The following is a 13989-nucleotide window of genomic DNA, read 5'->3' on the forward strand; positions in this document are numbered from 1 at the left end:
TTTCAGCAGTAATGTATACAGCCAGCCATAGACCAGTCATGTTTTAAAAGCTCACTCAACAACTTTTGTTTTATTTTACATTAGAATATAAATGAAATAACAAGGTTATATTAAAATACTTAGAAAATAAAAGCAGGGACAAGCATACAGTTTGTAGTAAATGTTAGTTATTGCTCGAATACTTATAGCCTACAGTGGATGTTTACCATAAATCTGTAGGTTCTTTCACTCAAAGCTCCTCAATCACCAACTGTACAAACAATTACTTCAAGTATCACTCTCACATTCTTCAAACCCTTTGAATACTTTCCCGAAACAATTACATTTCTACCTTCGTTTCAAGTAACAAATCGACGAACGTTACTTACGCAACAAGCTCGTTGGAAGCAACATTTCTCGCGCATAATTGCTTCGCTTTTGCCGTCGGAACAACGGCTACCTGAACGTTCCGCGAACATACAAAGTGGCTGGAGCAACCAGCGCGGAGGGGGTTTAGAAAAAGAGAGAGGGATTCCTCCGGCTTCGGTTCCAGAAGCGCAGCTGTCGAGCGTGGCCGCGCGGACAGCCGCACGATTCTTGGCCGACGCGGTTCTCCGGCCAGTTTGCGTGCTGAGCGTGGCGCGCTCGGTTGCTTACTTGTCGTATCTTCGACAGCCTTCAGATCGCCGAGATATCTGTATTCAAACCGTATAAAACCGGGTCCTATATACGTTGTCACCAAAATCGCGAACCGGTTGAATTTGTCTTAAGCCAGAGAATTTCTCCGAACAAGACTCTAATTACTGTTATAACATTGAAATGTAACAGAATCGTGTAGTTGCAATTGTCAAGTATGCATCGTAACTTTCCTCTTCTAAAATGACGTTTAGAAGTCGCATTTAAAAACGGAAGAAAAGAAAATGAATAAAGAAAATTAATAACAGGAGATGGTTTTGTAAAATAGAAAAAAGTAGATGATATAAAATGTGTATTAACTCAAGCGTTGAATATCATCATTTTGCAAGTCCAAATTGTAAAATCTTCAACTGGATGATTCATGGAACGCAATTGAACACGTAATTTGACTGTCGCGACTTAATCTCGCATTTTCACTCTGGTGGACAGTAAGTAAAGAATCAGAGATCCTTTGGTGGAGGGGAAATGGAAGAGGCAGAGGAGACAGAGAATCGACGACGAAAACGGCGAAGACGACGAAGACGCGAATGGGAAGAGGTTTGAGAACACCGGATAATGGCTGCCTCTCGCGTCGATCTGGAAATCGGCGACGATCGAACGACAGTCAATAAGTCATCGCTCCTTTGTGAATCTCTGACTTCGGAAGATTCAAGTGTCACCAGCGATAGCGAGAGAAAGCGAAGGATTACGAATCAAAAAGGCGGAATGAGAGGACTCGTCGTCGTGGAGGACCATCGCAGGACATCCAGCGAGGACGTCCAAGGACAAAATTTGACGGTTCACGAACCTCCAGATAAAAACAGATCGCTTCTCGCTCAAGATGGAAGGAGCAAAAGTACGAGAAACGCAGAACTTGCTGACAAACCGAAAAGTTCGCGGCAGTATGACGCATACAAGTTTCCCACTGAGCACAAACGGCTTAGCGTAAACTTTAGGCCAGATAACTCAATACAGATTAAGAAACAGAGGGTCGTGAAGTCGAAAAAGAAGCCGGAGAACACGCAGACATCGATCTCTGGGGTCATCTATAAATTAGTAGGTTCGACCAGACAGCGTGGATCGAAAGAGAATGTTGGTAAAAAGGATCGACGCGAACTTTCACCGCGATATAGACCACGGAATCACGCGAATCTGATCGTTGATACGGCGGAAGGTACAATTGAGAGAAGGTCTCGAGCAGAAGTGCCTCGTAAACTTGCCGATTCTCCGAGAGACAGACCGATAGTAAAAGGGCGCGAGGACATCGAAAGGGGGGTAACTCGATCATCCACGAGTCAGGAAAGTCCTCGTGTCAGTGAACCCCGATCCTCCAACAACGTGACGCCTGTTCGTAAAGTCGGAAAACACGTTGGCCAAACTACGTGTCCAAATTGTGATGAACTGCATCTTTCTTACGAAAAGTCTTATCTGCCTAAATATTCAGGATTTTTAGAGTGTGAAGGACTAGCGTACGAAGAGAACTACGTAAAGGAGGCGAATGGAAAGAAATCAAGGCACGAGACCCCTGTTGCGTCGTTGCTATATCACAGCAGGTCTTTGCCACGATTATCTGTACACGATAGCGGTGTCGCGTGCAGTGGAAACGAACAATCGCCTGCCGCCGGCCACGCGCACAATTCCAAACAATTGCTGACTGATTTAAAGCAACTGCATACATTGAAACAACATTATTATCCGGAAGGAGGCTGGGGATGGATCGTGATGTTTGTTGGTATGCTGGTGCAGATGCTGTCCTATGGAGTACATGGGGCCAGTGGCATCTTCCTGCTGCAGGTGGCTGACAAGTTTGCCCATGCTGTGTACTGGAAGTCAGGTTAGTTTGTTTTGGGAAATTGTTCCGAAGATTTGGTTGAGGGGATAAGAATATTATTTGGTATGATAGACGATTTATATACAATGGTTCGTGTAGATGTTTGTACACTTACAAAACTTTTCTCGCGTGTTGTATGAATGATTATATATATATATATATATATATATATATATATATATATATATATATATAATAAGTTATATAAAAATTTTGAAAGTATATATACTGTATCCACAAGAAGTATATGCGCACTACTGTATTTATTATAACATTTACGTAGTAATTTATTATGTCCAAATATATTAAAATTACATGTTCATTCCTGTATTTCCGTGTATAGTCTTCAATCCGCTTTTAATTTACTATTCAAACTTTATAATAAATTCACTATTCAAACACCACACGTATCAGTACCTCGTGTTGCAACAGGACGATGTACAAGTACCAATTTAACGTTCAGTTTCAAACAATTTATTCACGTGTATGTAGCCATTTGCTCGTCCAATTCGATCATCTACTCATTTGCATAACAAATCGATCGACGAATTGTTGAAACCGTAGTAATGCCGATTTTTCTTATGTGTCATTCAACATTAGACTTACACGGAGCGTGCATGTTTTTAACATATTCGCTATCATAGTAAGTTGGAGTAACGCGTTTCTTTCGTTTTTATTCATCTAACACTATAATATTTTTATGAGGTTTGGTTTGGGTACTAACCACAGCAGGTACATATATTTTTTCAAGAGTATCTCCGTCCCTCTGATTAATTATGAAGAAAATAATTTAGAATGTGTAATTTCACTTGGTTTAGTAATTCTTTAGTAAATCAATCAGTAATAAAATCCAAATATATTAACTAACATAAATAATCGAGAAGCAAGAAAAAGGAACAGAAGAAGGAAATGAGTAATAAAATTGGAACATTAACTACCGACAGAGTTTCAGTCTGTTTCAATTCGGCCATAAAACGGCGCAGAACGTTATCGCGATTGAAAGGGGCAGAAAGTTGCAACGTTGTGGGAATAGTCGGTGAAATTAAAGAGCGTCAGCTGGCTGGGCCGTGTGAAACAAGGCTGAAATCACGATGCATCTTTCACCTTGTTGCCCGTCCACTAGCGCTTTGTCTGCGCGCAACTGTTTCTCTCGTTTCCGTGGCCACGAAACGTGCATGGTCAGGCACGTATATCGCTCTTTGGCGAACGTCCAAGCGGCACGAGTGTCGCCGAGTATTCTTACATCTGCCGCCTAATAAACGAGATATGAATCGCGTTAATTATACATCACACCTTCTCGCCGTTCGTTTACTTCGGTTCGTGGCTACGCTTGGAGAAAAAGATGCGGATGAATGCCACTTGGCAAACGTTCCACCCCTTGTTGTTGGCAAACTTTACGAGTCTTCGATGAGTTATCAAGAACATTGTGAGATTCTAGTAGTAGCTTTCGTCGCAATATGATTTTCTACACATCTTTGATTCCTATCTCTGTAGTTGATGATATGAAATAGTCGAGTTTCCTACAATTACAAGCCAAACTGATCAACTCCACTCTTTACCTCCTATCTTATATAACATACAATTATTCATACACATTACCTAGTATACAAAAAATAATTTAAATATATGAAACTCACCAGTATTCTACATGATTCGATTGCGACTTGATAAGAAAAGATTCTAATGATATCGATTTATTAGGAACTTAGTAATGAATGTAATATTATGGTTTACTGAGTTTATTCTATTACGAATCAAAATCTACTTTTAATTGTTTTATGTAAGAAGAAAGATCAGAGTTAATTGTAAATTTTAAATGATTTCAAGGGGCATAGCAATTTCTGATGAATTGAAGTAACATGGAAAGGCAAATATGGATATGTATTTCAATATATTCTAGTTGAATCAACAAACATAAGTTTTTCAATACACTTTGCGCACCATAAGCAACATCTTGGCGAAACCACAGGGAAAATCTACACAGGCTCGGGATGGAGCCGGCAGGTCTAATAATCGCTAGAAAATATTCGCAATTCTAAGGAGATGGCGCGTTGTCCCTCTACTGTTTCTCACACGTGGCCCAGTTATCTCTCGAAACGGAAGCAGGCGTTCTCTTATCGAAATAGTAATAGCTAAACTGAATTGGAAAGCAGACGGCTATTCAATTATCATAAAACACACGAATGAAACGCGGAAACAATATATTTTTGCTCGCTTTCCTTTCATAAAATATCCATAACGATTTCCAATTTAATGATATTTTACTGATATTGTCTACGATCAGATTAAATAAAGAATCTTCGATTTCAAATGTTATAAAATTAAATTTATAGGTAGACACAACTTTATCAAGAAGTCTCGACAAATGTATTTACTGCACAAAATTCTATAAATCTATGCATTAGAACTACATTTATTTGAATTCCATTTACTGAATTGAAATTTTAGTTATTACCCGGTTAATTGAGCTACTGACTGATCTTTTACCCTTAGGAATTTATTACGATATAATCGACCAGCAGTCAGACCAGAAAATTTTGAGAAACTTTTCAAAGCAACATTTTCTCTAAAATTCCTACAGACAACGGTAATTTCTCAAAATTTCATCCACGGCTTCTTTCGAACTCGTTCCACTAACGAAGCTGCAATAGTGGTTCATGAATCGGCCAATAAAGACGAATTGCTCTCTCGCCTTTACGTCATCCACGGGTGCTCGATGTCAGTGAAACGATTCGAAGACTTATCGTCTAGGAATGACGTCATAATAGAACGTTGATCCTGTTCTCGTTTGAGAAAGCGTTGTTCATGAGTGCGTGCACACTTGAGAGCAGGTGAGGGACTCGATTATTCAGGTGGGCCTAGTTCCTATTCAAAGACGACTAGAACCCTCCAAATCACACGATCGAGAGTAGAATTCTAGCTGACTCGGTGATTGCTCTTTGCTCGAAATTCATGAGAACTGTTCCTTTAATTATGTTTATTGTAATGTATATTAAATCTAGAAAGGTCGATCGTACGAATTATGACGCCTTCGCTCGATTTTCTCTATTTCTGGCTGTTTTCGCCGGTGTCGTGACCTCGTTATGAAAACGGAAGACAACGGTTGACAAATTGCTGGCGTTTATGTAAAATAGTGGAGCCACGTGATTTTCATATTTAAGTAGCATGAGATAAAATGGAAACCAGGTAATTAGAAATTGAATAGACAACAACATTTGGAGGTTTTATCTGTTCAGGAGAAACGTGCAGAAAATTCTAAACTGTTGTTTACAGCGTCTAGTTATACGAGGTTGGTTTATAATATTTATAATATTAAATCCTAACATTTGCCATATGTGTTACATGTCATTCGATAGTTTCTATTCTCTTTTTTAATATTAATGAAATAGAAATACCTGTATAATTTTATGTTTCCTCTTTTAACGACATTTGTATTGATATCAGATACCGCTCCGTAACGATAATACTAGTATGATAATGTCATAATAAAAATAATTCTTTAGAAAGAACCTTCCTTGAATGGAAAGATCTTTAGTATCTACTTCGCCAGACCTCGCTTCGATCCCTTACCATCCTTTTTTATTTACCGTGAAACAACTATCGGATCTACTTATTCTATAACAATGTGAAACAGTGAAAATATTTCGAACATTGCTTTGCATCAAAAACAATTGATTTCTTCGAGCAACAAATTCACAAACTATCGGAACGTTAGGGAGAAATTATAAATAATAGTGGAAAATATTTAATTAATCAAGTCATGTTAAATAATTATGAAAAAATTATAGTCTTCAATCGCAAAAACTACAGGAATTTAGCACAATTTTTTTTTAACGGAAGTGCAGGTAAGACAAAGCGTTTGATAACCTTTCGAAATACAATTCTCCAATGAATAATTATTTTTACACTATTAAATCAGGAATCCATCAGATGAATTTACACAGTTTCCTATTCATGACAGAATTAATTCGACATTATAATTCCATCATACCGTCACTGTCGAAAACTTTCACGGTAGATAGACAGATCGCCACCCACATGCGTTCGCGGCGCAAAGCTATCGATCAAATCGCGTAGAACGGAAATCTCGAGTGCTGACTTTATAATTGTTGCTGGTATGAATTCCAGCTAACAAGAACACTCTTAGAAAAAGAACAGAGAGTAACCATGTGCACGTTTAAAAAGCATGACACAGGCTTTAACAAGGTTGTCGCATTCTTAACTGCGCTATTAACCACATACGGACCGCGTAAATAGCCACACTCGCTTTAGGTGGGCCAGACGATTAGAAGAAAAACATCGATCACGAATTCGATTAATTACTGAATCCACAGAAACTTCATTCGTCTTTGATTCCTGTGGATTCTCTTCTTTTTACCCTAAGATGAAGAAAATAAACGAATTAATAGCTCAACAAACGTTCTCTCTTTTAGAAGCTTAGGTTTCTAAACTTATACGAAAAAATATGTTGCAAGGCATAATTCTAAATAAATCAAATAAATTATTAATGCTCGTGCAAATGTATATTTTCTTAGGATAAAAGTAGAACATTTAAAGTAATACTCGATATATTATATCGTACATATTTCTGATACATTTGGCTCATTATACATGCATATTGCGAACTAGTTATGAAAGTTCTAAGATCTACTGAATTATATCAGTTAGAACAGTTTGATAATTCCCTAATTATTTCTTTTGTTACTATTTTATAGTCACAAATATTATAGAATTGTTCTCGACACAGTGTGTTTTTCGGGCACGAAGTTGCGATTGCGTTATTTAGAAAGTTAGATTCGAGGAAATGCGTGCGTGCGTCAAAGTGGTTGACTGGCAGGTATAAGTATGTGAGCGTGGGGGGGATGAGTGTTCTTAAGCGTGGATAGTGTGTTGTGAGAGGGAAGTTTTAGACAGAGTAACAAGCTAAGGCGGAACTCTGTGCGAAACTTCGAGAGCAGAACGAGTTTTAAGAACTTACAATCAGCGTTTAAGAGGAGCTTGCCTGAACGAGACCCAGCCTGGCATTCTCATTTATTTCATTGCAACTATACTGTTTTAAGATTCATGCAAACTTTTAGTTTTCCTCGCTCGAACTACATACTATCGTGATACACGCGAAAGAAATAATATTAACATTGATAGAAAGCATATAAGACCTGAATTAGATTTTAAGTTTATTTCAAGAGTATTTCAGTTGGAACAATTGGTAATTCCTTTTATAAATTTGATTTTATAGGCACTTTGTTCGCAGACACATCAATCAACTAATACATGCAATGTTCGACTTTTGACGAATGCTGAAAGACATACGTCTGTATATGTAAAAGTTCACAAATTGAAATCATATATAAAAGAAAAGTTCGCATTGCCAGTTTAAAAACGATACATAAAATGATATTCAGGAAGATGAAACTATTCGTTGAAAAAGAGAATAAAATAGAATTTTGTTTCGCCTGACTTGATCACAGTCAATTGAACAAAAAAATAATTCACTCCTTGGCCTATCACAATCGAAGTTATTATTTCACTCACACAAGAATGACAGTACACGCAAACCAAGCCCTTCTAAAATTCTATCAGATTAAAAATCCCCCTCTGAATTCCCCTGTGTCTCTTACAACATGTTCCTCCGTCTGATCAGGAACCCTCTTCCAATAAGGCGCGAAACACGCGCGCTGTCAGATAGAATTCTTCGCTTACAACACAAGTATAAAACGCGAAACACGAGGAACAAACAGAGAAACCTGCAAAGTGGAAAGATGGAAGGAACGCGATAAAAGTGTTCTTGAAATCGCCCCCTACTGCGAATATGTAGATCCGCTATTTTTCATACAGCCAGTTACGCGATACCTTCACGTTGGAATTCTTTGAAATTCCCGCCTGTTAGGGGGCGAGTTCTGCTAAGTTCAAATTCCTCCTGGGTAGGTTTCCGTTCAGGGACGCGGATTATTGTAACAGCGTAGATAAAGAAAAGTGGCCTTCGCAGGAGAAAAGAGAATCCCAGCTAAGAGGATTCTGGTATCAGCGACGATGGGACGAAGCTCGTCCCACGGACGTTAACAATCAAACGGAAATACCTCGAATCTTGTGAAATCTACCAGCTTGCGTTGCTCGCGGATTTTTCTTCGTTTCTTACGAAGATTCGTCTCGCGGTATTGCTTCTTCGTCGCAGTGGTTACAGAGAAAAAACGAAATTACCTTCGGATGTTACGCTGGGAAGTAGAAAATGCCAGATAACTACTGTTAGATAAGTTCACAAGGGAAACAGTTGCAATAATTGCATCTTCTTATCTGGAGGTGAAATTGATAGAGAAACTTGGGAACCACAAAATAGAACCACTGAAGATTAGAAAACAATTGGACCTTGCTTAGAAACCAGTTAGGTTTAACGCGATTAATACGAGTGTAAATTAAACCTTTGTATTGTAACTGACGATTATTCGAAGCTAAATTTCCGAGTTTTAAATGATATCTTGTTGGAATTTAAATTAGGTATTATTAAGTGTCAAATGTTAATGTAAAATTCCGTTATTATTTCTATTAGAAGGTAAGGAATACTTTGAAGACATAAGAATTAAGTTATAAAGCTGTAACCAGTTAACAGTAAGAAAATAATAATAAATGATCTGACATATTATTCTTCGTATTATTGGGCTTATTTGCGTAATAATTTACTAGCTACTATTAGTAAATTGATGACTTAAAAGTTATGGACTATAAACTTTTCCTCGCGTGCTAATTTAAAAATAACAGATAATACATAATTTTGCATGTAATACTGTAAATGTAAATAATTCACACGATTAAAAGTACACATACTTCTTAATCAAACAGGTTAGAAACAAGTTCTTAGAACAACGTGGAACTCTAAAAGAACCAAAAGATACTAGCTCCAGTTCCGCAAACAGTTGGCTACGATCGAGCCAAATGTCAAACAAGTCTCGGTTCCCCGACCGGTCTAACTTATTTTCGTTGCGAGCTACTTTCACGGTCGGAGCGATTGGCCCATTTTATCCACGTGTAATTTCTGACGTCACAACACGACGTTCCATATACGGTGTATCACGACGACGTTACTGTCATCCGCGAATATGAACAGCGACGAGAGGGAGGAGCTGTGTGACGCGTGTTGGAATGAAGTTTGCGAGATGTAATTCGCGGACGGGTCTTTTGCTCGTCAGCCGTTACACGCGTGACAGAGCAACGATGCACGCGCGCTGTTCGCGACGCAAATTGCCCGACATAAAGTAATGAGAGATACGAGGCGCGCAAAAATACCAGGACGAGAATCGAGGCTGCAAACGAACGAGGAAAAAATTGTCGTTTGAGGAAAAGATGGAGAGCAGATTTATTGGGGAACAAGCACGGATACGTCGAGGAAACTTGACGTTTGGTGCCACAGAACACGAAAGAGCGCGCTATACGAGTCGGGGAAAACGTTTAAAATGCCTGAAACGCAAGACGACGCGACGTCGCGATTATTTGAATTTGTCTTGAAATGAGGAAAATGCTCGAGATGCTTGGATACGAGGGGTTGTGTGAAAGAGCTTGATGTTTGATGGGGGAACTGTTTTGCTAACTCTGCTGTATTTCAATTTCATTTTTTAAGTAATATCCTTTTCTGTTCTTTAAAAAGTGAGTCAGCTATACACGTTCCAAATTTTATAATAATAAAAATCAATATATATATAAATGAAATTTAAATATCAAGAATTATTTAGTGACATTTTATGATTTTTTAATGTTCATATAATAGATCTAGGCTTCCTTGCATTATGATTTATTAACTGATAATAATTAAAAAACAAATGACAAGATGTAAATTATAGGCTTCTCTTGCATAGTTCTTACGATTTTAAGTAGAATAAGACGATCAGTATATAACCTGACTCCTATTGGACACGTTCTTGCAATCTTAAGTAGAGACAATCGCTTGTACATCTTTACTTGTCCAGAAGAAAAAGAATATGTTATACAAAAGAAGGTATTACTGTTAATAATTTTCGGTTAACTGGATCTATAGTAGCTCAACTGTACCTCACAATTCAGCTTTATCATTCAAACGAGATAAATTAGGAATTGCAGGAACCTTCTCAACGTAAACTTCCTGTGCTTAGACATCTTGATATTAATCCAAAAATACAACGGGAGAACGTTTTCCAGAAATCATCGACTGACATCTCGAAATAAAATTCTATGGAAGACTCGTAAAAAGAAACATGAAGTTTCATCGTGTCATAGGAGACATCCTGTCCAGATGCGCTCAGTTCTGAAACGCATTCGTAAATCCTTCAAATTTCGACGAACGAAACGACTTACAGGCTGCCGTCAAACCCTTTTTCTCTTTTTCCAGACATAACATTTGTCCGCGAACTTTCCTGTTCTTTCGTCAAATTTACCTCGCCGGCACTCTCCCTCTAGTTTTCTTCTCTTTACGAAGAAACATACAAACGCGAGCATGTTAAGCAGCAACGATCTTTAATTGGCCCTTCATCTAATGGCAACTGCAACAATTGCGACCGTATAATTGATTTTAAGGTAATTGTAACTGGATCTCGTGACTTCTGATCGTACTCTTAACCTAATAAACGTGCTTCATTGGGAAAGTAAGCGTGATGCGTTTTAAAGTAGTCGAAATTAAAGCTCTCGCTGTGGAAATGGTCATTGTTTGCATAGTTACGTTAAAGAAAGTATAAAGAGAAATAAGTGACGAAAATTGTAATTTACGTTTAAAGTACTGTTTGTTCTAATTAGAAGAACACGAAGAGCTTTTAAACCAATTCTACAACTATCAATTTAGAAGATTCATGGTTTCACTACTTGCTTGGTTAGAAACTAATAACAACTTGTAGTTTGCAGACTTTTCTTCTTATGCTAATATCAATAAAATAGCATATAACGAATATTCATTTCAATTCGAAATGTAACTAATAAACTACTATGTGTCTGTTCCAATTCTGAAATCATCAACAAAAACACAAGAAGAATATTACACACTTGAAACACCAGTTATCTGGCCCAATTTCGCAATTGGGGCAAAAGGGAGCGGGTATAGATTTCAGGAACGCAGAAACAGAGTTTATTTCTCAGCGTACGGAGGAATTACGTTGATTTACATCGAACGAGAATAAAACTGGACTAAAATTGCTCAGGAGAAGCGGCGTAAAAAAGATGCTTAAGAGACAGTGACGTTGTTCGGGACTCGTGTATCACTGTGCGCGACTCGCGTGTCCGTTTTTAAACGCTATAAAAATGACCGTCGAACCTCGTGATAAACCGAATTCTTATTCTCTTTGACAGTTATACTTTTTCCAGTGGTCGTGCTCAATTTACTTTCGCCGACTATATTGCGCGTGGTCGCTCGTAAATAATTTTTAATATAGTTTTCCACGGTTGGTATATTATGTCTGTCCTCCCGGGCGTAGTTAAGTTCATTTCGGTGAAATACTGAGAATTTCCCTCTCGATGCGCCCAGGTGCTCGTATCTTTAAATAAATTAGAGCGCATTACAAAGATTACCGACAATGCTTTCTGTATTATTTCCGGTTATCGTAGTTATTTCCTGACCGTACGCTTAGGATCCTTACCTCGAAGCAGTAAAGCAACGTGTTGTTAAATATTAGTCGGAATATTAACGAACCAATGCTCTCGCGGATATCCTTCAACTTCCAATTCATTCTGAATCATTTTCACTCATTTTCACGATATCCTACAGCGACTTGCGAATAAAGGAAGTAAACCGTGACGTTGTTCTAATACTCGTAACTAAGTAAAGTAAAAAAATTTATGTTTGGAGTAAAGAGAGTTTGAAGTTTCAGTACTCTTTTTTTATATTGGAAACTTTAAATTAAATGTAATAACTAGAGAGAGAAAATTCAGAATTCTTAATTTGATTTCTTTTACCGAATCGCTTCTTTAATCTTCGACTGATATCGTTAGATTTGAATGCTTGAGTTAGATTAGACTAATTTTCTTCTGTGTTCTATATTTTATGTAGTAATGTTATACAGTCTACGTATACCAATATCGTCATGTTCAACCCAATGGTGCCAATTAATGGTTAAAAATATTCCTTTCACTCCTGAAGTGCATACAAAAAGTCATAAAGAACCAAACAAAGATTACTTGAATGAAGGCACAATCTTCAAGGTACAAGTACTTCGACGTCATTGCCCCAATTGACGAACCTCGGAATAGAAAATCTATTTTTCACTGGGTTAATTCCATTCGAAGTGCCAATAAATATAGTGGCAAACATTTTGTTAAATTAATCAAAACGTTCCTATGAAAATGTAAAGATAAATCATAAAGAAAATTTTATTATCCTTTCTGCATGTATTATGTATTTTTAACGATATTCAAACTACACATATATTAAATAAACAAATAATGACTATAATAAACAAATGTATCTTATGTGGAATAATGACAAAATTGGCAGCTTCTATCTATATCTACAGATTGATATTATATGTATATATAATGTATAATATACAGATGATACGAGCGTCTCCATTCAACAACGTTTCACCGTTCCGTTACTCGTACCAACGAAAGTGAACGCGAGTTTCGTTTCGAGCGGCGATCTATAAAGGTTCTGAGATAACTGACATTGGAAGGTGAAGTTCTCGTTTTTCGTCGACGTATCTCTGGTAGATTGTGTGAAAAGAAGCAGGTCGATCTGACGAAGACTGACATGTTAAACTGGGTAGAAATTCGACGATTACGAATGCGTGTCCCCATGAATGAAAGATGTCGCAGCATGTAATTATAGAAGCTTGGGTCGCTATGTTTTAAACGGCGTTTACAATTTTAGGTCGGTGTTTGGAACGTGGAAACATACCCGTTGACAGTGATTCATTTACCGCGATCGTCAGCGTGAAGGATTTATTTTATGATACTTCGTGTTGACAAGTATATTAAAACTGCCGGCTATTCTTATAATATATATAGTCGATTTCTTCTAAATAGACATTTTAATATATTTTTCATCATGTGTAAAAAATATTAAAGATGTTAAAAGCCAGAAGTTTATTATTAGCAGAATAGTAAACGTGTAGTCAAAACTTGAATTTAGAATTAGTGTTTCAGTCCCGTTGGATAAACTTGTTTTAGTGAAAGTTATTACAATCGCAGCAAATGGAGCTGTCAAGTGTATCCAATATTTAAGTCGTGTAAATTGTTTTAATATCTGATATCATGCCTCATTAATCTTTTAATGCGTGCGAGTTATAAAAACGAGAGAAAGTAGCCTTTCTGTTTTCAGAATAATCAATTAAGTATTCAATGTCAAGAAAAGGAGATAGCAAATGTCGAAAATAAAATTCGCATGCTCCTTAAACGAAAAAAGAAGGAAAATTAAGTTACTAGAATCAGAGTTTTAGCAATTAAAATCTCATTTATATGGTTTAAATAGGCAAAAAGCACTATTCAACCAGTTCCAAAATCCGCATTCCATAAATTTCCAAGCACGGGGCGACCCTCCGATTCCCATTGTCAGATAA

At 37.4% G+C, this 13989-nt stretch overlaps 1 protein-coding gene across 1 annotated transcript in view; it reads left to right on the forward strand.

Annotated features, from left to right (window-relative positions):
- Positions 1-537: 537 nt before the first annotated feature.
- The window catches only part of LOC126869346 (uncharacterized), a 34178-nt gene continuing 20726 nt past the window's right edge, over positions 538-13989 (forward strand). Inside the window, exon 1 of the mRNA XM_050625734.1 lies at positions 538-2488. Within this exon, the coding sequence (XP_050481691.1) occupies positions 1231-2488 (1258 nt within the window). The 5' untranslated portion in view covers positions 538-1230. The remainder of the gene's footprint in view (positions 2489-13989) is intronic.

Source organism: Bombus huntii, chromosome 9, assembly GCF_024542735.1.
Source record: "Bombus huntii isolate Logan2020A chromosome 9, iyBomHunt1.1, whole genome shotgun sequence".
Taxonomy (NCBI): domain Eukaryota; kingdom Metazoa; phylum Arthropoda; class Insecta; order Hymenoptera; family Apidae; genus Bombus; species Bombus huntii.